The following is a 26,476-nucleotide window of genomic DNA, read 5'->3' as shown; positions in this document are numbered from 1 at the left end:
AAACTTTTTTGCAAGAACAAAAGACAATTTTTTCAATAAAAATGCGTTTCATTTTAGAAAAGTCGTGAAGAAATCGTTGTTTATCGATTTCTATGCTTTATGTTATATTTCATGCCAGGCGCGTAGCTAGGGCATATTTCATAGCATAGTAAGTAGACGTAATGGGGTGGGGGTCGGTGTATCCTCCCCTTGATTATTTATAAATGTGAGAACGGCAAATGGTGCATTTTAGCGTGTATTTGAAGCAAAAACATTGCACGAAAACCTTATTCTTTGTTAATTGTTTATATAAAATGTTTTATTTTACTAGGTATGTGCGTAATATTGCACGTGCAATCTGTGGTTTAGTGATCCATGTTATATATGTGCAAGTATTAATTCAAAACAAATGGTTAGTGGTGACACACTTTGAAAATATCATTATGATTGGATATATCATTCAAGAGATATGTCTGCATGTATATATACGATAGCTGTTACAAGGAATTTGCCATAACTCCAAACTGAATACTTGACTAGTCAACAAAAACATGCTAAGTTTCATGATACTGATACATATGTACCAAATCTGAAACTGATACCTTGCATAGGGAAAACATTCCGGTATAGCGACGTCTTCATTACGTCAACTTCGTTATAGGTATTTCCCTTATCTTTTTTAACTAAAACAGTATTCTGCAAAATGTTTCTTACACATTTGAATTATTTCGCCGTTTCGCCATCGTGATCTCGCGCATCGCTTTCTCTAAGGATATGCGAAGCGCGAGATAACGATGGCGAATGGCGAGATCGCGAAACTTTAGCAATTTCGTGCTTTCCCATCGTGGTTTCGCGCATGTGAAAATTCTCGATTTCACCCTTCGTCATCGTGATCTCGCGCTTTGCCATCATGATTTCGCGCTTTGCCATCACGATTCCGCGTTTCGCGTATCGCCTGCTCATGATGAAAAAGCGCGAGATCACAATGGCGAAGTGCGAAAAAACGAAAATTTCAGGCTTTAACATTAGCATTGGGTAGACATTTTACCAACAATATTGAATCATAAAAATGTTAAAAACATAGCGTGATTGTTGATATCCTTTCCGCAGCCTTAACGTACTAAAACGTATTAGCGTCTGATGGCCATTTCACGCTTCCGTAGAAACAACATTTATTACACGAAACTTATTTTGAAAATATTTTTGAAATGTCTAGGTCTGCAGCTCTCAAATACGGTTATATCTTACATCTGATGCGTAAACTGACACTCTCAGACAACATCAAAAATGACATTTTGAGCGATTTGATGAAGTTCCAAAATTATCAATGTACCCTTGGTCCGTTACGGACCCCTGTGGGATTTCTGTTTATCCAGAGCTCAAATATTTTTTCATAGATTATAAGCTGACATGCTGTACTAAAGCCCAGGTAATTTCGATTCGATAATTTCATACATTTAAGTACAGTTATAAGATAGATCTATAATATCTGAAAATTACGTAATAATTATTATGCGTGACAAATTACGTCTGCAATGTTATACAAATTGTCCTATTCAAAAGCTTTTAGCCTTGAAAATGTATCTTTGCCGATTTCTCAACCAACTGTTTTGTTGACAGTTTTAACATTGTATTATAATTTTATTATAGAAATTTGTCTCTTTAAACCGTTAGCATAGACGGCGTATGAATGTAATATTTCACATGGCCAGGATTATTACAAAATAAGAAATCAAATAGTAGGATAATGACTGTACCTTAATTGTTACAAAACTACAAAGACAATTATTGGTGGATTTCAATGCACGTTAAATCAACCAATAATATAAACCAGTTTGCTATTACTTCAGTTTACTGTACTTTAAACAAAATATGAAGTAAGCAATGACTGCGTATGAAGCAAACTCCGTTGCATGATATAGACTTCTTGTTGCAACGACTTCTTGTTGCAACCAAAGAGATTAGCCAGTTTAATTGTGTATGCTTGCCAGATTTTCACTACGCAGCTGCGTATCTGCGTAAAAGCAGCTACGCGCCTGCATGCTATGAATTTGATATGAAATGAATTACAACATGAGCTCCACGTGCATATGTTCAAATGGTCACGCTTTAAATATCACAAATGAAACTACCATATTTGGTCGAATTTAATAAATAAATATCTTGTGGGATCGGATTTAACAAATATATATCATATCGGGATACGTTGGTACTCGCCCTACCGGGCTCGGGCACCAATCAATCCCTCGAGATTTTAAGATGTTGTAACGTATAAAACATGCGCTTCTCCTACAGAAATAGAAACATGCGTATGATATTATTTTATGCTTTTAAATAGGTAAAGCATTTTAAAACACTGATAAGATTATATGTAACTGAAAAAATCGTCACGTTTAAAGTGAAATACAACACTTTTGAAAAATAAACAAAGTCTCAAAGTTAATGAACCATGTATGCCTCCATTGTCTTTAAAATGTTCAACCTATAACTAGGTATAATATTTCAGTCACTAACTCTAGCTGGCGTTCCTATAAATAAGGACATTTTGTCGCTGACTAACGTACAATATTTGTATTTATTGTTTTAAATTCCTACGGCAACTTTTGTATACTTTTTATTTAACTGTTTAATGGAAAGTCTATTTCTATGAACAAATTGTTTTAATTCATAAATGAGTTTAACGTTCAAACTACAATGTATACACTGTTTGAATAGATTTTCAATGGAGCATTTATTTAAGTTAGAATTGTGATAAATAAAAAAATGAAAATATTATTATTGATATTCCTTGGTAGTTTTCAACTTGCAGGTAAGAGATATTTTCTCTCTTTTTATGCGTTTGTGTTTCTTTTTCATATATTGTTTTTGATCTTGTCGATAAGTGAAGTCTAGAAAATAAGGACTCGTTTTTGTATACTTTGTATTTTACTATTTAATGGAAAGTAGTATTTCTATGAACTATTTGTTTTAATTCATAGTTGAGTTTGACGTTCAAACTACGATATGCTTGGCCCGAATACAATATTAATGTATTTCAGTTAGAAATATGATCGAAGATATGCTTAAAGATAAAAGGAAAATATTATTTGTAATCCGTGTCAATTTTGAACGTTCAAGTAAGATATGTTTTCATTATTTGCTGTTTTTTCTTTATACTTTTTCGTATATTGTTTTTGTTCTTTTAAAAAAAATCTAGAAAATAACGACTGTATGGTTCATCAAACGATATAATACGGTGTACTCGTAAATTTCTTCTTTAGACAGTTGTGTAATTTATCATATACAAGGTATCCTCAGTCATTTTAATTTTATTGAGAAATGGTAATTTTCTTAATACGATGAAAGTTTCACTCATAAAAGTTTCAAAAACATTTTTAAATGGGTGATCGGAGAGGAAATGACCTGGCTATAACACGAGTTCTTTCGTACGTTGTGTGAAGAAATAAGAAAGTTGTCGTGTGGAAATGAAACAATAAGAACAATGGATTCATATGTTTTCAACGTATTGGCTAAACATTTTAAATAGCCTTATTCAATTTCTATTTGAATCTGAATATTTTGATTTTATATGAATGTGTTTTATAGTAAATCAACTAGATCTGGCGGATCAAAAATCAGTATGTCCGGTCATGAAACGTTTTGCATATCCTTGGACAGATTGAACAGAAAAGTTTTAGATTTAAAATCACAAGACGATACAAAATAAAATAATACCACGGCGGTCGTATTCGAATCCCACATTCATGTTCATGGTTCACACATATTATCTAAGAAATAATATATCTCATTTAGTGATTTGTCGCTGAATAAATCATTGTTTAGAGTTCAGATGCTAAGGAATTTTATCACGAGGGCGCAGCCCGAGTGATATAATAATGCGCATCTGAACGGCTAACAATGACTTTATTCAAGAGCAAATCACTAAATGAGATATATTATTTCGATTCTAACACGATACCAAGGACTTTAAAGTACATCTTTGACGGTATTCATTAAATATTTGCCCGTTTACAATTGGTTTCTTTTCAAGCGCGCCGCTATGCCGTTTGACGCTATGACGTAATAAATGTGACGTCAGAACAGCGGATTGTTGTGTAATAATTCATTGTTTTCAGCCTTCTTTGTTTAAAAGGAAAATGAATCGGATCGTGTTAGAATCTTATATAACTCGCGATGCTTAACACATCACAAAAATATTATGTTGACGTTATGTCGACATGATATTTAGTGCCATATATGCATCGAGAAATATCGCTTTCAAAGGGGGGGGGTCCCAGTTAGGTGTCTGCGCAAAATGTTTTTTGATTTTATTTATACTTTGTGGTAATATACCTACATGTATTAAGTTTCATTAACAAGTATTGTTGTTACTAGTTTTGACTTACTTTTATAGATATTCACATTTAAAGTGGGTGGGGTAATCTGACCTGTGACCAGCCAGGAACACAATTTTTGTTATTTTTTTTTTAAATGGTTCTAACTTTTACCTGAAACTTTCATGATAAGATAACTATGCAATGGACATTCACACAACATGTTGCATTTTAAATTGTACTGAATACTTTTTTCATTACAGAGCCACAAAGTGGTCTAATCAAATTTACTGATTTTCAGTGGACGAACTTTACCAAAAAGCTAAAACATTTTTCATTAGTTGAGATATTAAGGTGTTATTTTCAGCAGATATTGTAAACTAAATAAACATTAAAATGACAGTATATCAGTGTACTCTGATTAATATTGGAAGAGTGGTACACTCTCAAACTGGGAAAAAGTGGGTGGGGTAAATAAATATTCGAAGCAACACTACAAAAATGGTGCAGTTGTTAAGAAATGGCCTCAGATTGTCTATTACTATCTTAATTTTATTTAATACAGCATTGATTGATAAATTTTAACAAAAAATTCCCATTTTATACATGTGTGTCATGGAAAAAGCATGGACCTTGAACATGACATGTAGACAACCCAAATTAACCCTGAAAGCTCAAAGTATTTAACAAAATGTTTTGCCTGAGGCAGTATATTTTGATGAAAGCTATTGTTTAAATTAACATTAAATTTTCTGCATTGATTTTTTCATGGCACACATGTATAAAGTCTTATTAAAGTGAAAAAAAAATTGTTAAAATTTATCAACCAAGTCTGTATTTAATAAAACTAGAATGTGTCTGTAGGACACAGGGTGTGTCCCCCCCCCCCCCCCCCCCACCCCTCGCATGGTACATTTGTCACAAATAAGGGGAAATTGTTCAAATGATTGCAGTCTTAATGGGGTATAGACTCAAAAAACTATGAAAACGATTCATTATTCTATACCATATACTTTATGAGCATCACAAACAAAAAATCCACTATTTAAGCTATTTCAAAGGCCATAACTCTGTAATAAATGCTAAAATTATCAAGAAGTGCCATGTGTGCAAAGGTCACATTATGATAAAGACTCAATTAAGGTTTCATGAATTTACATTTAGATACTTCTGAGTAAGGCACCGAGAATACTTCTGAGTAAGGCACATAATTAGGTAAAAATGTGCATTTATCAGTTACTATTTCAGGGGCCATAACTCTGGAAATAGGGGGCAAACCCAGATAAAAATAGTATATGCACAAGTTCATATCATGATAAACACTCATCAATTTATATCAAATACTTTTTGAGCTAGGCATGTCACAAGGTGAAAATGTGCATTTTTGACTATTTCAGGGACCATAACTCTAGAAATAGGGCGCGGACCCAGATTAAAAATAGGAGATGCGCAAGTTCATATCATAATTAAGACTAATGCAAGGTTTCATGAATCTATATCAAATACTTTTTGAGCTAGGCGTGTCACTAGGTGAAAATGTGTAATTTTTACTATTTCAGGGGCCATAACTCTAGAAATAGTAGCGGGGCCAGACGAAAAATAGAAAATGTGCAAGTTCATATCATTATAAAGACTCATGCAAGATTTCATCAATTTATATCAAATACTTTTGAAGCCGGGCGTGTCACAAGGTGAAAATGTGCATTTTTTACTATTCCAGGGGCAGTTACTCTAAAATTAGGGGGCGGAGCCAGACGAAAAATAGAAGGTGTGCAAGTTCATATCATGATAAAGACTCTTGCAAGGTTTCATCAATTTATATCAAATACTTTTTGATCTAAGCGCGTCACGAACTTCGGACGGACACACAGACGGATTGACGGACGGACGCACGGACAAATGCAAATCTATATGCCCCCACCACTCATGGTGGCACAATTAAGATAGTAATAGACAATCTGATGCCATTTCATAACAACTGCACAATTTTTGTAGTGTTGCTTCGAATATTTATTTACCCCACCCACTTTTTCCCAGTTTGAGAGTGTACCACTCTACCAATATTAATCAGAATATACTGATATACTGTCATTTTAATGTTTATTTAGTTTACAATATCTGCTGAAAATAACACCTTAATATCTCAACTAATGAAAAATGTTTTAGCTTTTTGGTAAAGTTCGTCCATTGAAAATCAGTAAATTTGATTAGACCACTTTGTGGCTCTGTGATTAAAAAAGTATTCAGTACAATTTAAAATGCAACATGTTGTTTGAATGCCCATTGCATAGTTATTTTATCATGAAAGTTTCAGGTAAAAAGATAGAACTATTTTTAAAAGAATAACAGAAATTGTGTTCCTGGCTGGTCACATGTCAGATTACCCCACCCACTTTAAATGTGAATATCTATAGAAGTAAGTAAAAACTGGTAACAATAACACTTGTTAATGAAACTTAATACATGTAGGTATATTACCACAAAATATTAATAAAATCAAAAAACATTTTGCGCAGACACCTAACTGGGACCCCCCCCCCCCCCCCCCCCCCCCAAATATTTTACTTAAATGGCATGTTTAAAACGAAATGTCACATTGCACAACTGTCTTGATTAATTTAAACAAATATCGAGTTGGTTATTCGCTTTTGCAGAATAATTCGCCATCATTTTCACCCAGACTGAACTCTTTCGCAAGACGTATTACCATTTTCTGTTCAGGCGTGCATAAACAAAGGAGCGTGACGACCTACAATTTGGCACCATGTGCGAAAAACCAGTTCTATCACATTTGATCTAAATTTTACAATAAAAGACATGTTAGAATCGAAATAATTTATATCAAAACCGTGTTTGAACACTATTTATACACTCGGGCGGTTAAACGTCGTTCAAAATAATTCACTCGGGCTGCGCCCTCCTGAAATTATTACGCCCGACGTATAACCACCAATCGTGTATAAATAGTGTTAAAACACTGTTTTGCTATACATTATTCTTTATTCTAACACGATCCTATACATTTTCTTATTAAATTTAGTTGAAACTGAGTATCATTTCATTATGTGTTGTCCTAAACATAGACAGCTAAGAAAAATGTTTTTACCAAAATACTGTATGAATTGGCCAACAATTGAAAAGTTTATTACACTTATGAAATCAAAATATCAGAGAACAATTGTTAAGTTCGGAAAATTTTTTAAAGCTGCATATAAGCTTAGAAATAACACAGATTAATAAATAATAAAGTTTATGTTCTTCTGTTCTGGTAATACGTACATAACGTTTTAGTTATAACAGGTATATCTCTGCGTGTATATCTTGTATTTTACTTTCGCACAAGATAGACAACAGTGAGAAATGTTGCTATTATATGCATGTTCACATGTCATTCTTGTTCTTTCGTTTCGAACATGTTTGATATCTGTGAATCTTGCATGTGTTTTAGAACATAGTTATATATTTGTAAACATGTATGTTTGTATAAGTTAATACATAAAACTATTGATTATGTTTAACATGTAATTATATGGTAAACCTTTCTTTAAAGATCATGATGCCATATTATACATATAAATGCTTATTGCATATTGGTACGTATGAAAATTTCAATATATTAGGAAAGTGGTTTCATTGTCAATTTTAGCATTTTTAAAGTTCTTGAGTGTGAACATTTTTTAACATTAGATCTTTAACGTTTCTGTTAAATTTATTTTCTGAGAATATTCAACCTGAATCTCTCCTTTAAATTATACTTTTTAGATCTTTGAACTTTCAAGCCTATTTGTTTTACTATACTAGTAACCATACAAAGTTCTAAATCTGATGATTCGGATATGTTTTCGTTAAAGAAAAGGTACATCTATTTTTTGTACGTACATAAGCAAGTTATACACACATGTATACAAGTAATTTTTTCTAAATATGTCACATGACATTACATGGCCAAGGCATTATTTGGGTAAAATGTGCTTGTGCTATCCCAAACTTTTTAAAATATGTTTTTAATTTTCTCTGTGCAGACATTTTACCGCCAGTCTCAATTTTCTGTATCTTATTTTACCGTTCTTCTTTTTTCCAAGTCCAAACTCGACAGTTTATGATAAAAGGAAAGGAATCTCCTCTGCCTAAAATGACCTAAAACTGAGTCCCTAGTTGTAGTAAATTCAAAGAACTTCAGCGTTTTTTTTTTTTTTTTTTTGTTATTTTTATTTGTTTTTTTTTCTGTTTATTTTTCTTCAAACTAGGCGCAATACTTGGCAATTTATTAATTAATCTTGATAATAAAAATTTCCATAAATTCTGAGAAAGAAACTGAACATATGAAACATTATCATATGGTCCTTGTCTGCTCACTGATACTGAAAAAAATCCAAAATGGCCTAAATGTATACTAGTATGGACGAAAGCCTATTTTCTCAAATATGTCATTTCAGCAATGTTCAGGGATATGTTTTGAACAGCATGGTAATTTTCTTTCAAGAAAACTAAGATCAGCATAGAAGATAAACTTTCTTGCAGCAATAATGTTACGGTACAACTTTTTCATTAATCGCCAAGTTGAAAATCTTCAAGATTGTCAAGGCCATATAAGATATAGATTAACCTTGCTCTTTTACTCACGGTAACAAAATTTTGTCTAACTCCTCAGTCTTCATCAGTTTAGGCGTTAAGCACAGACAAAAAGTGAGCCTAAACGTTGTTAAGTCACACAAACGTCTTTCTCTGATCTACTTTATCTACTGTATAAGAAAGACAAACATAATAAATAACATCTTATCAGTCTTTTATTTTATACCGTTTTTTCGTAGATGGTGAGTGTACATTCCCCTCAGACATCAGTAACAGCGTCTGGACCACTACCAGTCTCGGGGATATCACTTTTGGAGTAAGTCCTTACCTAAAATGATAAATAAAAAGTTGGCGAGAGTGTGGGGCTCGTTTTTGTCACTAACTGAATTGAACTTACCAATTAATACGTACGCAAATAAGCGTATAACGATGCAAAATGCTGTAATAATACACGGTAAAGTGGTGTGCAATGCTACATAAGTTATGTAAATTATTTAACATCACCAAACATCAATTTTTCTTATCCTGTATATTGAAAAGAACAGGCTATTTTTCATGTTATTTTAAAATTTTTCCATTTGTATTCAGAAGTATTAGCTAAAATTTACTCAAATCAAAATACAGTGTCTATCCAATCTGTTAGACGGCAGAACAACTAGTACAAAAATATAGTTGAATACATTTCAGACAACCGTGGCCGAGTTCTTAGAAAAAGGTGAATCAACATTTTCGAACTGGACATGCCATGTGTCGTCCGAAAGTAAATATGTCCTGCAGTAAGTACATACATATGACCCGCGCCATAAGAAAACCAACATAGTGGCTTTGCGACCAGCATGGATCCAGACCAGTCTGGTCATGATCCATGCTGTTCTCTTTCAAAGCCTATTGCAATTAGAAAAACTGTTAGCGAACAGCATGGATCCTGACCAGACTGTCTGGATGCGCAGGCTGGTCTGGATCCATGCTGGTCGCAAAGCCACTATGTTGGTTTTCTCATGGCGCGGCTCAATTATAGTTCTACTTATATTTTAAAAATGTGAAAAATACAGATTAGATACTTTAGTTTATACTTGCTTGTAAATGATGCGACTTTCCATTGCAAAACAAAGTGGTTACGATTTAAACCCATTGTGGCTTTTTGTGTTACATGTATCCTTACTTTTTGTGAAATGGATTAGCTCTTATACTTTTGAAAGCAAATACTTGTTCTTGTTTTCTTGTCTATAAAGGCTCTGAAATTGTTTAAAATTTAAGGTCCTCGTTTACTGTCACCTCTGCATCACTGGGAACAGAAATATATACCTATTACTGCTTTGACTTCCACCAACAAGGAACTGATTCATACCTTTACTACCATCCCACAGGTAAGTTCTCATCTTTATAACCATCCCACAGGTAAGTTCTCATTTTTCTTCCGGTAGAACTATCTTTATACCGCGCAGAGTAGCACCTTGCAAGGTCATTGCTAGTAGCATTTCAAACATGTTTGCTTCCGAAAAGTAAAAAGTAACAAAAAAGAGATCTTTTTCATTGCTATCTGTAGTCCTGTTTTCGTTTCTATAGTAACTGTTTTCGTCTTTCTAGGTTATGATTTATTCCTGTTAAACAATACAAATTGGCTTACAGCAACGCTGCGATAAATTCATATAGAAGCTGATAACGTATCTATTACAAAGTCGAAAAAGACCTTCTCAATGAACTACTTTTATACAAAAATACCGAGAGCTTTTGGACGGATACCAGATTTTGGGTACGGGAATTTGTTTATTGCAGTACCATTGATACAAGACAAATACGGTACAAGTTTTATTATTTTTTTATATATAATTTTAGCTGAGCTGGGTATTACTGGTGTCAGAAAACTCCAGCTGGGCACAAATACTACAACGGTGACAGCCGCATGTTCTGAAAGTATCGACACGGCCGAGTATCATGTAATGGTTAAAAAAGGTAAGATTTTGTCAACGGATATGCTATTATTGTAAAAGTTGAATTATTTTAGTATACTTCATGCACATCCCCTACTAGAACTCAGTTTAGCTCACCTGAACAGAAAGTTTAGGATTAGCTATTATTATAGGTGTATCGTCCACAATTTATAAAATGATAAACTTGATCTGTATCATTCTGGCAAGGTCCTCTCTTAAATATATTCAAATATAATGTCGGTTGTTCGTTATCATGCTCAATTTGTTTAATGTGAATATTGTAACTGCAGAACATAGGTAAACTTTTTATATTTCCGCAGTGTTAACGTATTCATCCGCGGGAGACATTTGTAACGAAGGACTGGTTTCATGGGCGAGCTCGCAATACCAGTCATAATACGCTCAACAAAATTCCTAATCGGTCAGTTTATATTGTATTACTATTTTGTTAATAATGCATGTATTTACAAGAAATTTCACTAACTGGCACTTGAATAGGTACTGCAGCTAATTTTTTATTTATTTTTGGCCGGCTCACGACAAACGTAACCGCATCAGACGTTTTGACCAATATAGCATATTTTGCACGTGCAGGGCATGTGCACCAAAAATGCACGTGTTCGTTTACACTTTTGGCATAACTGACGAATGTCCTGCTAGAAAAAATACATATCATGCTGAAATTGACACAAGAGCAACGTGCCCGAGCTGTCGGAATTTTACAACAAAATTCCAAATCGGTCACTTCAGTGAATTGTACTTGGGATAACTTTCGCCAAAAGAGCTCGGATGGTAAATAGCCACCGATAGAAGGTTGTTGTAAACGAAAAAAAAAAATGTTAAAAATGGAAATAACCATCAAAGTAACAGGTACAAACAAATTATATCAAAATTCTTTTGAAATTGCAAAAATAATTACCTACGTGCCGTAAATGTGTCCCTGCTAGCAACATTCCGACAGCTCTATCGCATTGCTCTTGTGTAAATTTCACCATGATATGTGTTTTTCTAGTAGGACTTTTGTCAGTAATGCCAAAAGTGTAAACGAACACGTGCACGTTAAAACTGCGGAAATATAAAAAGTTTACCTATGTTCGGCAGTTACAATATTCACATTAAACAAATTGAGCATGATAACGAACAACCGTCTCTTGTGCACTTTTTTTGCACACGATGTTATTAGTGGGGTTTTATACAAATCGAAACAAAAGCATGAATCAATTTTCTGATCTTAAAAAAGATAGACCATTTATGTATGAAAGGATGTTCATTACATAAGCAAAATATTTTGTTTGAAGTTTGTTGTAAAGTTGCGATAAAAACTCCGACAATTGTATAGTTTCTTTAAAGTTGTCATTATCTGCGTTTCAGAGATATTTGTGTTAATATAATTATGTAAGTTTAATTATGTAAATTATGGTTAAAGTATTTTTAAGCAGAACATGAACCTATTAAAGAAAAGGCGGAAAGAATATAAGTTGAGAGTTTTGTGCAAGATCAAAATATCTTTCACGAAGTGAAATCTTGATACATTATGTTTGTTAACTTGTTGCCACGAGTATGTAAACGTAAATTCTCAAAACTAGCACATTTGCTTTCATATCATTTCAATGGTTTAATCAAAATATACCCATTTGGCGGGCGCATTCAAAGTTTTTATTCCTTGAAAATACCTCATAAATTTTACTGCTATATTTCAATAATGAACAGGAAAATATGAAATGAACGATTTTAAGTATATTCAAATGCATATGAGCCGTGCCATGAGAAAACCAACATAGTGGGTTTGCGACCAGCATGGATCCAGACCAGCCTGCGCATCCGCGCAGTCTGGTCAGGATCCATGCTGTTCGCTAAAGGTTTCTTTAATTGCAATAGGCTTTGAAAGCGAACAGCATGGATCCTGGCCAGACTGCGCGGATGCGCAGGCTGGTCTGGATCCATGCTGGTCGCAAAGCCACTATGTTGGTTTTCCCATGGCACGGCTCATATGATGTTATATAATTAATTTATTTTCTGAGCGCTTATCGTCTATTTAAGCCAATTCTTAAGGAAATTAGGCGTTGTTATTTACTGGACAGGTATTAATTAGTGTGCGTGAGTGCATGCGTGCATGTGTATTCGGGTTTAACGTCTTTTGTAGCAATTTTTCAGTCATATAAACGACGGTGTCTACTTGTAGCAGTGAGCACAATGTCCAACTTTATAGCGCTGCCTCACTAGAGTATCGCGCCGTAGACAAGTGAATGATACTCCACCAGTCACATTATACTGACACCGGGGTGACCAGACCTAGTACATTCCTCTTAATGCTGAGCGCCAGGCGAGGAAGCTACGAGTTCCTTTTTCACGTCTTTTGTATGACTTGGCCTGGGATCGAACCCACAACCTCCCGCACTCGAAGCGGGCGCTCTACAAGTAGTTAATTAGTAGTTAAACACGATTTCCACATGGAGAGTCAAAGCTGGGATTCAATAGAATACGCTTTCAAAGTTACATGAGCGCCGTTATCAGGTTGGCATCATATCATTGGTCAGTCAAATATTTATAAGGACTTTAATTGGTTGGCCAATATATATATTCACTTAACTTTGAAAAAAAAACTGTACAAATTACCATCATTCAGTGTGACCGCCAACTCTTGTACACGGCATGGTGCTAAAGTCGTTAAAAGGCAACAATGCTAAATTGCTCATTGTATACAAGATCTTACAAAATGGTTATCTAAATTGTTTCAGAATGTATCCCACACATAGATCTGAGTGTTCGAAAACACTGGTTTTACTTGCAGATCTGACTACATTTGTTCCAAAAATATTTTGAGTCTCAGATCTGATATTATTTGTTCAAAAACGTTTTGTTCCTCATACACCTGACATTGTGTTCCGAAATACTTTTCTTCCTCTCATATCTGACATTATTGTTCGAAATGGTTGTTTTCCTCTCTGACATTTATTATTGTCTTCCAGTCAGAATATTAATTGTCCCAAAATGCTTGTGTTCCTTTAGATCTGACATTATTTGTTGTGTTTCCACTCATATCTGACATTACCTATTTCAAAATGCAAATTGTCCTCTGATATCTGACATTAATTGCTGTGCTCCACTTAGAGCAAACACTATTTGTTTCAAAAGACGTAATTTCCTCTCAAATCTGACATAATTTGTTGGAAAATGATTGTGTTCCACCCATATCTGTTATAAATTACCTCTCAGATCTAACATTAATTGCTGCGTTCCGCTTATATTCTACTATACTTTTTTCAGAATGCTTATTTTCCTTTCAGATCTGTTATTGATTACTATGTTCCACTTAGGGCTGACAATAATCGTTCCAAAATATTCCACTCAAATCAGATATCATTGTTCAAAATGCTTGTTGTCCTCTGTTTTGTTCTTCTCAGATCTGACATTGTTTGTTCAAAATGCTTGTTTGCCTCTCACATCTGACATTAATTGCTGTGATCTACTCAGATCTGGCATTGTCTATGCCAGAATGCTTGTGTTCCTCTCAGATATTGCATTAATTGTTCCAAACACGCTCCTATTAATTCATTGCAATAAGACACGGTGTAAACAAAATAAAATCGATTCTGCTTTGTAATGTATAATAGGCTTTGTAATGTTTAATATCCCAAGACACTGCAAAGTGATTGCATTAAAATGTATAAATATTTGAATAAGCTTTCTGAAAGCATTTGCATCTATCAGAGGTTAGGCATAGTCCCGAGACGAACCACTGTAGACCTAGTATGCGAAAATATTTCAGAGTGTGTTCTAATACGTCTGATCTGAATAATTGCAGCTTCTAATCTGAAGATTTAACAGTGTAAAAGCTCAATAGTTCGCTAATTGAAGACTCTGTTTGGAAAGAGCATAAGAATGGCAGAAATTCTGTTTCAGGAGGTGCGATTGAAAATGGTCAACTCAGTTGCTAATTTACTTTTACCTTTGTCCTATGACGTCAGTAATAATATTGCTATTATTGCTATACTTTCAGCTTCAGCAAGCAGTGTGAAAAATTACTGTGCGAGCCCTTTACTCGGTAATTTTCTCTACTCGTGCTCATCAGGGTCTACAGATAACGGTACGCTCAATGTGTGCGACACTTCCTCTCAACAGACGCTTGTTTTCAACCATACACAATGTACTCCTTCGGCACCAGTTATACATTCTTGTAAGTTTCGGTGTTATCATTTGTAAACTAACTTATGCTCCACCGACAGCGTCGTCTATCTGTCATTCCATCATTCCTTCGGTAAGTAAATACCGTTGGAAAAAGACAGACGTTTTATGTGATGGCGTTAGCGTCTGCCTGTCCGTCCGTCTATCTGTCATACTTTGTGTTCGGAGCAATCTTGGCAAGGAGACGATGTGCAGATTGCATGAACCAGGTCTTTAGGTCAAAGGTCAAGGTCACAGCAATGTCAAATCTGTTTCAAAAGCATAACTTGATAACCGTTCCCACACATACACCAAAACAAATTCCTTAAAACTTCGGGCGTATATTGCCCCGCTTTGCGGAGCTCTTGTTCTTTAATATTTTAGTTGTTTCTTAACTTGGTCATTGGTTCAAATCTTCAAGTGACGTGTTTTTAATGTTGAGATTTCGTATAGACATAACCTTAATTTATCATAAATATACTTATGTAGAACCAAGATAAGGCACTATGTGTAGTCACAGTCGGTTATATTCATAAAGAATTTCTTAACCATGTATAGGCCGGGAAGGTCAAGCTACCCAGTTTGAACCTTTAAGGAATGTAAATATAAATATACCGTAAAGGTTACTTGAACTTGATAATATTTCACTGTTTTTACGTATCTGGACGGCTTTCGCTCCGGTTCGAGCCCCTACAAGAGTTACTATATGGACATATTATTATATATCCTGGCTACAGTTTAAAATCTGTAGTAGTTCTAAAGGCTAAGACAAGTCATACATGGATAGTATGTGTTCAAGTCATTACATGCTGCATACCATATATGGATGTGTTGGTAATGTAAGTTGAAATTTATATCAAAAATCTCGAAATTATGTGTTGATAAAACACGTATCTGGCACTATTACTCTTTCGTAGTTCACATCCGTGAAATTGTGTATGTTGATCACAGTACAACTGTGCAATATCCAGTAAAGTTGAATCTAATAAAATACTGTTTCAATTTCGGCCGCGAATAAGTTTAATTAGCTAAATTGCTTTTTAAGACTAAAATCATCTAAACCTTCAATGCTAGATAGCAAAATTTCACTGGATATACTTCTAAGTGATATAATAGGAAAGACGTATCATTTTTATGATTTTTTTAAAATTGAAACAGTAAAAAATTCTTATTTCAGCCAACGGAGTATTGAATTGTGTGGCAAAGACGTCAGCGACAGTTTCATCCGAGACAGTCTATTATCAAACACTGTATAATACGGATTCCGCCGTTAATGATTTAACCACATTTCAGTTTGTTTGTCTTGTAAGTATATGAAAACGTAGTATTCTTTCATGCGGTGGCCAGCCAGCTAACTTACGGAAGGTCAATTTTTAACGCGAGGAAGCCATCTACGCAATGAAGCCATCTAGCCGGAAAAAATATCCGAGGAGGCATCTTAGATCTTTCTTCATCATATCTAGCTTGAAAATTGTCACAGGGCCTAAATGGCATCTGTGTAACAAAAAAAAAACTTATACCTAGCAAAATTATTTTACAAGTGATTTGGTAGTTCTTAAAGTTCTATTGCTACCTTACAACTCCTGTGTTCATTGGATAAGGCTTGTTCATTATGCAGTCTTCCTTTCTTATCACTAAATATTGAGCTTGATATACAAAATGTAGTTGTATCTTTACAAATATTGATTCAAATAGATCTTAAGACTTTAGAGATGTAAATTTTATCACAATCATTACAGGCAGTAACAGAAGACTCCAACGGTACTGTGAACTTCTCCTATAAAGATTCAGTTTGCACTGCTGGTCAGACATCTACTACAGGTACAACATTTGAGCCACTAACATCAACTAGTAAGTAGTCGTAACACTTTTTTTTACCCCAGCTTGTAGTACTTTGCAAATATCTCAGAATTACTTAAACTACATTTTTTGAAAGTTATAACAAACAATCAGCTATGATATACCGCAATTTCAACAAAATCGGACTCCATTATATAAAATTATTTGGTTGACCACCTTTCCCGATTTTACACAAAGAAATTCACATAAATACAAATAAATCTCTTGAGATTACAAATAAACGACTTTCATTGTTAATAAGAAAAATATAACAAAAACAAGTTCCCTGCTTTAGCAGTTGTATCGCAAACCAGTATACTTAAAAATGATGTTCTTTTTTAAGTAATACCAGGTAAAGATATTGTCCTGTACATATTTTCTGGGGTCAAACAGTGACTTCTGACTCGGTACAGTTTACTGCTTTGTATATCCAGTTGTGTTTATATCTTGAGTTTAATTCTGTTTTTATTGTTTCATTTCAGCGCTCTGTCGTAAGTATCAACACGCCTGTTCTTAAGCACTAATCAAGTCATCATATGACCTGTGATTGTTTCCCCCAACACAAAGGACCCAAGTATTAATCATTAAACAGTAAACACTGTTTAGTCATCATTGAACTCTAGATGCTGTAATACGTACCTGCTACGTTCTAAATTTTGACGATTTGTTTTGACTCTGTCATTTTATGTTCAAACATATGATAAAATTACATGTGCGTGGCAAATCTTTTAATATAATACGTTCTGTGTACACAACAGTGAAAGCGTCGAGAGTAAAATATTGTAACAAATTAAGAGATGAATATGTGTACTTGGTGTAAAACAAGGTGAGTGCTTATCTACCTTTCTCTTTTCAATGTTTCTAAATGGCCTAGAAGATCAATACATAAAAAGTGAAATCGAAGGTATTGACGTCAGTATGTTTAAAATGTTTTGATTGTGTATGCTAATGATATTGTTCTTATTGCAAATAGTAGAGATGAACTGCAAATGGGTTTAAATGTTCTTTCAGATTACTGTGATTGATGGAAACATTCCGCGAATACGTCTAAGACAAAAATCATGATATTTAGAAAAGGGGGAAGATTACTGAGAGATATGAATTTTTATTGTACAGAACACATTATTGATATTGTTAATATATTTGTATATTTACTACAGGCGGATCTTTTGCAGAAACACAAAATATAATTGCAGGCCAAGCAATGAAAGCCATATTGACAATGAACTAATATCTTTATAAATTTGTAATGTTTCTACTTTCCATAGCATATTACATTACATGTGTTAAGAAATCTGCTCAAATGATGTTATATATGGTGAACTCGGTAGATTATCTTTCCAGTCAATGCGTTATTATAACATCATAAAATACTGGGTAAAAATAATGCATACAAATGAGAACAAATATGTTAACAAAGTGTATAATTTATTGAAAAATGATTGTGAAAATTACTCAAATAAAACAAACTGGTGTTCACTAGTAAAATATGATGCATGGTTTATGCAAAGTCACGTAAAACAAAGATTGAACAATTTGTACAAAACTGGTCAAGTAGGTTAGACAATTAGAGCAGGGCTATATTCTACAGACATATGCTACTTTTAAATTTCAATCATCTCTCAATTGTATTAGCATAAAATGTTTTTGTAAAGATCTTACTAAGTTAGGAGTTTCTTCTCACAGACTGCATATCAAGACTGGTAGATGGATTAAGCCAAACAATACACCTCTAAATGAAAGCAAATGCTTTTCTTTTGATTCTTTAGAAGATGAATATCATTTTGTATTGACATGTTAAGTACACGTATATGATAATTTAAGAAAACGTTTTATTCCTATGTATTACTAGAAAAGACCAAATATGCAAAAATTTATTGAATTGTTAAATTCTGAAAATGTTTGCACAATTATTTACGTAAGTTAGGGAATTTTGTGTACAGAGTTTTTGATTTGAGAAAAGAAATGCTATACGCTATTTTGTAACTCCTGTAAGTGAAAATAATGTTAATGGTTTTTAATATTAGATATTTTGTTTTTGTTACAGATGTATGTATTTCGTTCTGTAGTCTGTAAAGATAAATAAATTAACTTAATTAACTTACTAAATGAACATATGTCTGGACACGGTATACTATAGAGTTTAACTAATATACTAACCTCTCATTTATAATCGTTTTAATTTGTACTTTCTTTTGGCAAGTTTAATTCTTTTATGCAATGTATTCTGTTTAAACGTAAATGTAACATAAAGCTATAGCTAACTTTACAGTTTAATTGTTATGTTGGTCTTTTGTTTTGTTTCGACAAGATCAACATTAATGTATATATGTGTATTTGTAACAGCATACAGCATTTAACATATCTATCGCTCGTATGCTTCGACATTTACCCACTTAGTATAAAACAGTAATATAACATATTCAATAGTCGAATACGGTCACATGTATCCACTAATAATTAAACAAGAATATATATAAAATAACAAAATTCTGTAAAATGTTTAATATCCAAACTCTGAGAAGGTCTGTTAAAGCACTGATTTATTGTATTATCATGTGTTCTTAAATGTTTGATACTTTGTAAATGACAATGATAAAATGCAATTTATTGTATACCTTCTCCGCTTAACTATATCACTATATGCATATGTCATACACTGTCCTGTCTTGTTAGTCCGCACGGGCCAATTTTGAAAAATAAACTTACCAAACTTAAACTTATCATATTCTTACCAAGTCCGAAAGGAATACACTAATCTTGATGATTTAACAATTAACTTTAAATGGATGTAAATTCAGATTAAAAAGGAGTGTGGAGAAAACAAATTAGGAAGGGGTGAAGATTAGTGCCTTTTTGTACGTCGTATGTGATGAAAAAAAAGTCACTTAATTGTTTCTGAATATTTTGTGTAAAACTGATTTCTTTTGTAACTTACAAGGCAGATCTTGCAAAGAAAAAGGACATTTTTTGCATTTTGTTTTCAAGGTGTGATAATTAACATCGCTTTATACATACGTTTACCACAAATTACTCGAACCTCGGACTAACTTCTTCACTTTATGCTACACTAAAATCATAATGTAATGACTATATACAGCAGTTGAATAAAATTATGTCTTTCTTTCTCAAAGCTTTGTATCTTCTTGTGCGGATTAAACCGAAAAGAATTTAACATAAGACCTACATTGTTGTATTCCATCCTCAATATCGAAAATCAACCCTTTTATACGGGCATTAAGACTTTGAAAAGCGCTACCCCCAGATATGGTATGCTATCGCATAAATTGTAGCACCAGGTAGCTTGGGTCCTAGAGATTTATTATTTTACAGTGATACTAGCTGACCCCAACATTCTGCAGAAAGTACCAGAAATTCTCTATACATGGAATTTTACTAGAACAAAACATATAAAAGATAATGTTTTCTAAAATTGCAACAGCACGTTTAGATCATATTTCGAAAACACTTTAAAGTCCCATCCCGGAAACACGTGTACAAAGTATCACTTTAAGGCGAATATTTTTGTTATCTCGAAGTAAAATGGTCGGTCCTATAGAATTCGAGATACCGAGATTCAGCTATAATATTTCTTACCGTAACACATTATATTATAATGGTAACATAATCAAAGACCAATCTGTTGTATATTAAATTAAAATTCCATTCAGTTTATATGCATTCATCGCGGTAAAGTTATAAGTATGGTTAATACCCTTATTGTATCCCATCAAACCTGTTTTAAAGACGCAGTCCGAATAAAGGTTGCTACTATAAAAGCAGCATTTAAAAGTCGCTGTTGTCCCTTCCTGATTAACATAAATAGCCTAAATTATCCTTTTTTAGAAACACTTGAATGTCAACTATGACCAATTTTCATTTCCCAAGGATGATCATTATAGACTGGTCTGATTTTATTGCCTATATGATAAATATCTCTGAATTGTACGCAAATTTTACTCTAATGGATATTATATTAGTGTAAATATGTGCATGTCATTTTGCGATGAATGTAAATTCTATATGTATTATTAAAATCTGAAGTGTTTTCACTTGTCTAGATTCATTAATTTCAAGTGTTATCTAGTTTTGCAAGAGACACTTCGTTTGTTTCCTTTTGCAATATGAAATGTTAATTTTATACTAAATGATGTTAAGTGTTGACTGTTCAGTTATCCCGCCAATGATAGAATACGGTCTAATTCCTGATACAAAATTAAATATTATTAAAACAACACATTTAGCAAAGTAATACAAATATATAATGTTGTTTTTTTTTTCATTTCACTTCCTTTTAATACATTTTGGAACACAGAATATATGTAAAACTACACAAATAGTAAAAACATGTTTTTTTTACCTTTCAGCAATCACAGAAGAGCCAAGCAGCAGCAGCAGCAGCAGCAGCAGCAACAACATTGCATTGATTGTCGGGCTGGTTGTTGGTCTTCTTGTTCTGTTATTGGTCATCGGGATTCTGATCTTTTATTTCTGTTTCTACAAGAAAGATCCAAATGCCGGGAAACCTATTGTAGAAAATACAAAACCGCGATTTGAAGGTATTTTTTACATATCAAAACACTTTATTATATTTTTTCAGCATCCGATAAAACATTTTATCTTATGGCAATTATTAAAGCTATCAAGGTAAGAAAGGGAGTAATGAAAATTGTATGGTTAACCATGTCTTAGTGGGAAAAATATAACTATACTGGGAAATTGTACTATGTGTAGACCTTTACGGCTTTTTTCAACTTTTAAAAGAAATTGATCATTAAATGTTGTGGTCGAACTTCTTGTTTTTGCTCAAAAAGCCCATGATACAATGGCAAGATTTAAAAATCATGAATTTTATTCACTGTTTTTTACTGGTATCTTATGAAAAATAAACAGGTTTCAAGATAATATGTTGGTTAACTCTAAAGTTTTCTTATCTAATATAATTTAAATGAACAGGTTTTCTTCAACGTTATTTTGTCGTTTTCTGGTCTAACGTATTCTAGGTGAATATGGTTTCTTTAACAAATAGTATCGTTTTCTTGTCTGACATAATTTTAATGAATATGTTCTCTTCGAAGTATTTATCGTTTCCTTGTCTGACTTTATTTCAATGATAAGATTTTTTTTCAACGCATTTTGTGTTTTTCTTGTCCGATGTAAATTGAATGAATAGGATTCCTTCAACGTTTGATATTGTTTTCTTAATTTGAATGTCTATGTGTCCTACAAAGAATTGTATCGTTTTCTTGTCTAATATTATTTTGAATAGACAGGTTTTCTTCGACGTATTGTTTCGTTCCTTTATCTATCGTTATTTGAACGAAAAGATTTTCTTCGACGTATTTCCTTATTTCTTTGGCTAACATTATTTGAATGAATATACTAGGTTTTCTTCAACCTATCGCATCGTTTGTTTCCTCAACATTATTTGAGCAAATAGGTTTTTTTGACGTATTGTTTTGTTTCTTTATCGGTCGTTATTTGATCGAAAAGGTTTTCTTCAACTGCTGTATTGTTTCTTTGCCTATAATTATTTGAATGAAAAGGTTTTCTTCGACGTATTGCCTTATTTCTTTGACTAACGTTATTTGAATAGATATAGATTTTCTTCAACCTATCGCATCGTTTGTTTGCTCAACATTATTTGAACAAATAGGTTTTTTGACGTATTGTTTTGTGTCTTTATCTGTCATTATTTGATCGAAAAGGTTTTCTTCGACTACTGTAATGTTTCTTTGCCTAAATTCTTTGAATGAAAAGGTTTTCTTCCACGTAATGTATCGTTACTTTCCCTGATGTAATTTAAATGAAGAAGTTTTTCTTCAAGGTACTGTATCATTTCTTTGTACAACGAAATTTTAATGAAAAGGTTTTCCCGTTTTCTTGTATTTTTATTTGAATGTACAAAAGTTTCCTTCAACGCATTGTATCGATTATTTGCTTAACGTTATTTGAATGAATATGCGTTCTTTGGCATGTCTTTTCTTTTCCTAAGTTATTTGAATCAGTGTATTGTATCGCTTCTTTGCCTATCATAATTTTAATGGAATACGTTAACTTCAACACATTGTAACATTTCTTTGTCTATCGCAATTTGACTGAAAATGTCTCCTTCAACGTATTACAGCGTTTTTCTTGTCTTAAGTTATTTGAATGAATAGATTTTCTTCGCGGTCTGATCTATCGAAATTTGAAAAAATACCTTTTCTTCGCCGTACCGTGTCAGTTTCTTACCTAGCGGTACGTTAATGAACAGGTTTCTCTAGGGTACTGTATTACCTCATTGACCCTTCATTTTAGAAGAACCAATCGAAATTGTGGAGTTGGATTATGCAACTTTGACCAAAAGAAGGCCAGGATCAACTCTTGACGATGACGTATTTAGTACACACTCAAATGCATCCAGTCCGCCTCCGTATTGAGGACTTATTTCTAAGTTATATGTGCACTTCACGTGGGATGTGTTCGGTTCATTCTTTAAAACAACAATTTTGTTCGATTTGTCAATAAAAACTATCTGCCCTTCATTGCAGTTGTAAATTAAAAAAGGCTACGTAAACAAACACCGTGAACAAACTTTTTAGTGAAAAATTATTGTTACTGTCAGAAATAGCTTATAAGTGTCGTATTGCTTTTGAGTAGACTACTGATTCGGGTCCATTTGATGTTTAACTATACTTTGTATCTTTTCTAATAAAGAACGACAAAACGATAGAAATGCTTGAAAAAATGTTTGAATTTGTAGTGTGCAGGTGTGCGGCCACGGGTTCGATATGTATGCTCTCAAAAGAGTGTGTGTGCATTTGCTTGGGTTTTGACAATCTCTTTAAGGAATTTTGTGACAATATTAACCGTATAATTCAAGTTAACACTTTTGGCCGCACACTTGTTGTAAATATGCATATAAAGACATATTTTACTAATTTTTGTAAACTTTAGTAACCCTTAAAATTTGCGTTTTGAAATACAATGCACAGAAATTATATAGACATTGATTACAAATATGAAAACACTTTATAAGATGAAACCTTAAAAACTACGAATATAGAATGAAAGTAAGTAAATTCATTTTTTGGTATTTCAGGATTTTCTCACGTCTTATTTTACAAAAGTAATAGTTTGCATGCATTCACGCGTACTTACTTGGCAGTCCGTGATGATTTTACCTTAAGAATGAATGCAAGATATGCCACTTAGTTGATATCCTTCTATCTTCAGATCCTGACAAGGATGGCATAATAGAAGACTTGGAGCTAGTAGACACTAGTTCTACCCCGGTGACTCGTGACGAGATCACATTTGAAGCAATGAGTCCCAACATAATTTCTAATGGAAAATGGCCAAATGGTAATGCTTTGTCAATGAGTCCAACGGGTTTTATTCCAAGTGGTATGACGAACGGATCTGCACGCAGGGACTCCGGTATCGACATGGCAGAAAGGACAAGCGATCGACCGATACCAAGAATTGGACTAAACCCAACCAAAGAATCTATGGTGATATTTAATGGTGATGAGAAAGTTATATCTGGCAATGATACTAGAATAGTACCGAATGAAAACCCTAATGCACGGACATTACAAATGGATAATTCAATGGCAGGAGGAGGACTGCTAACTCTGCAAGGACTTGAGGACGAAGAGGACGATGAACTAGGAGAGTTATCTGCCCGTAGAGAAGATTTGCCGTATCCTTCTCTGCCAAGACAAAAATCAAACCTTATGCCACCAATAGAGACAGCAGATCCAGAGAAAGAAAAGAACGAAAATTAAAGCAGTATTGCTGCAACAATATATTATTTATCTGTGCGTTAGGACGTGTCAATTTATCAGATCAATGCCGATAACGTGTATGCTCGCCTAAACCATTTTCAGCTGTTAACTTTGCGTCTGTGATTTCGACTGTGATACGGAATGGTCAAACATTTTAGCTTGTTTACCAATCTAATTTCTTTTTGTGTCATGTGGTGACAATGTACATGGAATCGGTATTACTATTATTTCAGGTACATTTTTATACTTTGGTACTTTTCTATAATAACAGAGTTCCGCTTACGCCAGTGGTAGCTAGAGTTCTATAATCCCTCAGGAACAGACACATTAAAATCGCCGAATTTGTTATTGCTTTCGTTGAGCGCTTTCTATGTCTCCGAAGTTAGTACATTTGTACTGTTATTGATTTGATTTATCAGATCGAATTAAATCCATTTAAGAGAATTAGAAAATCAATGTCTGTTTATCGCTTTTTCAATTTTATGCCGATGTTTGACATTCATTTATTATTATTTATTAAATCAGATCTTATATCATGGTGGTTTCTTTTGTATTACTTCAAGAGTAAACCTTGTCACATGTGCATGTAATGTTGTAATTCACTTCCTACCCAAATTCAGTTTTTAAATTAATTAACAAATAGCAAATGTCATTGAAATCAATTCCAAACTGACAAACCATCATTTCTTCAATATTGCAATTAAGCTAGTAAATAGTAGCTCCACCTCTTTTTTGAAAATGATTTGAAAAAAAGAGGCAATGATACTTCCGATTGGGCGCTGATTTAAATTTGACCAAAGAATGTGAGTTTTTATTTTTTTTAAGTAATTTAAAATACTTTCGACTCATTTTTCAATAAACGAGCTCAGAAAAGAATCTACCTTACATAAATTATATGAAGATCGACTTGCAAAGAACGCGTCTTTTTTTACCTGAACACATAATTTACCTCAACACTTTTGAATGAGGTGAAATAGGACAGTACACTTGACTTTTGGCCATTCCTTTCAAATTTGCAAAATCTAAGGGCTACACAGAAATGATTCTGGTTTATTTCTGAAGATTGATATTGCCAAATAAGTTATATGGTTTGCTGATGATGTTCTCCTGTCTGTACACGAGATGGAGCAAAGATGGTGGATAGATGATAAAGTACAGTCACGAAAGTTGGAAAAGAACTGAAAAGGATTGGCATTAGTGTTTATAAATCACAGTCTGGAATTGTTTACATTACGGGGAAAAATGGACAGTTTAAAGGAGTTTATACCCTCTCCTTATGAAAAGTCAAATAAAAAAGCGACTGACATTTACAAAAAAATGTATTAGGATTATTCTGCTCATGACTGTGAGAATGTCATCTTAATTCCATGAATTTATCAAATACCGTTTCTTTAATAGCTCCTGGACCATCAAAATCATGATGTGCAGGGATTTCAATAAATTATATAGCACCCGTACTTTAAGGTCGATCCACACCTTAGGACCAGAATGCAGAAGTTTGACGGAAAAGTATGAAATCTGGCTCAAATACAGATTAAACTCTATATTTTTATAATATTTATATATTTTTCGATTTGACGCTTGTGCGTTCGCGTTAAAAGCGCAACCTGGTGGAACCCGATTTTTCACGTCAATTGCTCGTTTTTCTGTCATAATTTCACTAATATATTGGCGATTTCATTTTTCTTTTCGATTGCGCATTAAGTTGTCTGTTCCAATGTATGTGACAAAATCTAAATGTATTTAGTGCATTATAAGACCGTATTTTTTCTGAAAACAAATTGGCCGGCTCACGCCGAAATCGTTATAAAATTTGTACGTTCAAATTTATGCATTTTGTCCTATAACTTTTTTTCCATACTGTCAGTGCTTTATTTTTCGAAAGCGTCTGCGGTATGGCTCGTCC

At 33.4% G+C, this 26,476-nt stretch overlaps 1 protein-coding gene across 1 annotated transcript; it reads left to right on the top strand.

The window, feature by feature from the left end:
• Window positions 1-2,493: 2,493 nt before the first annotated feature.
• On the top strand, window positions 2,494-25,106 carry LOC123551333 (uncharacterized). Its single transcript, XM_053525030.1, has 10 exons — window positions 2,494-2,788; window positions 9,104-9,180; window positions 9,552-9,640; window positions 10,122-10,231; window positions 10,701-10,817; window positions 14,796-14,972; window positions 16,137-16,264; window positions 16,699-16,810; window positions 17,281-21,357; window positions 24,017-25,106. The coding sequence occupies exons 1-9, from the start codon at window positions 2,743-2,745 to the stop codon at window positions 17,313-17,315; spliced, it is 891 nt and encodes a 296-aa protein (XP_053381005.1). The 5' UTR covers window positions 2,494-2,742; the 3' UTR covers window positions 17,316-21,357; window positions 24,017-25,106.
• Window positions 25,107-26,476: the final 1,370 nt, after the last annotated feature.

This window comes from Mercenaria mercenaria, chromosome 15 (genome assembly GCF_021730395.1).
Source record: "Mercenaria mercenaria strain notata chromosome 15, MADL_Memer_1, whole genome shotgun sequence".
Classification (NCBI taxonomy): domain Eukaryota; kingdom Metazoa; phylum Mollusca; class Bivalvia; order Venerida; family Veneridae; genus Mercenaria; species Mercenaria mercenaria.
Note: the sequence above shows the minus strand (reverse complement) of the source record. Positions and strands in the feature narration are given on the sequence as shown.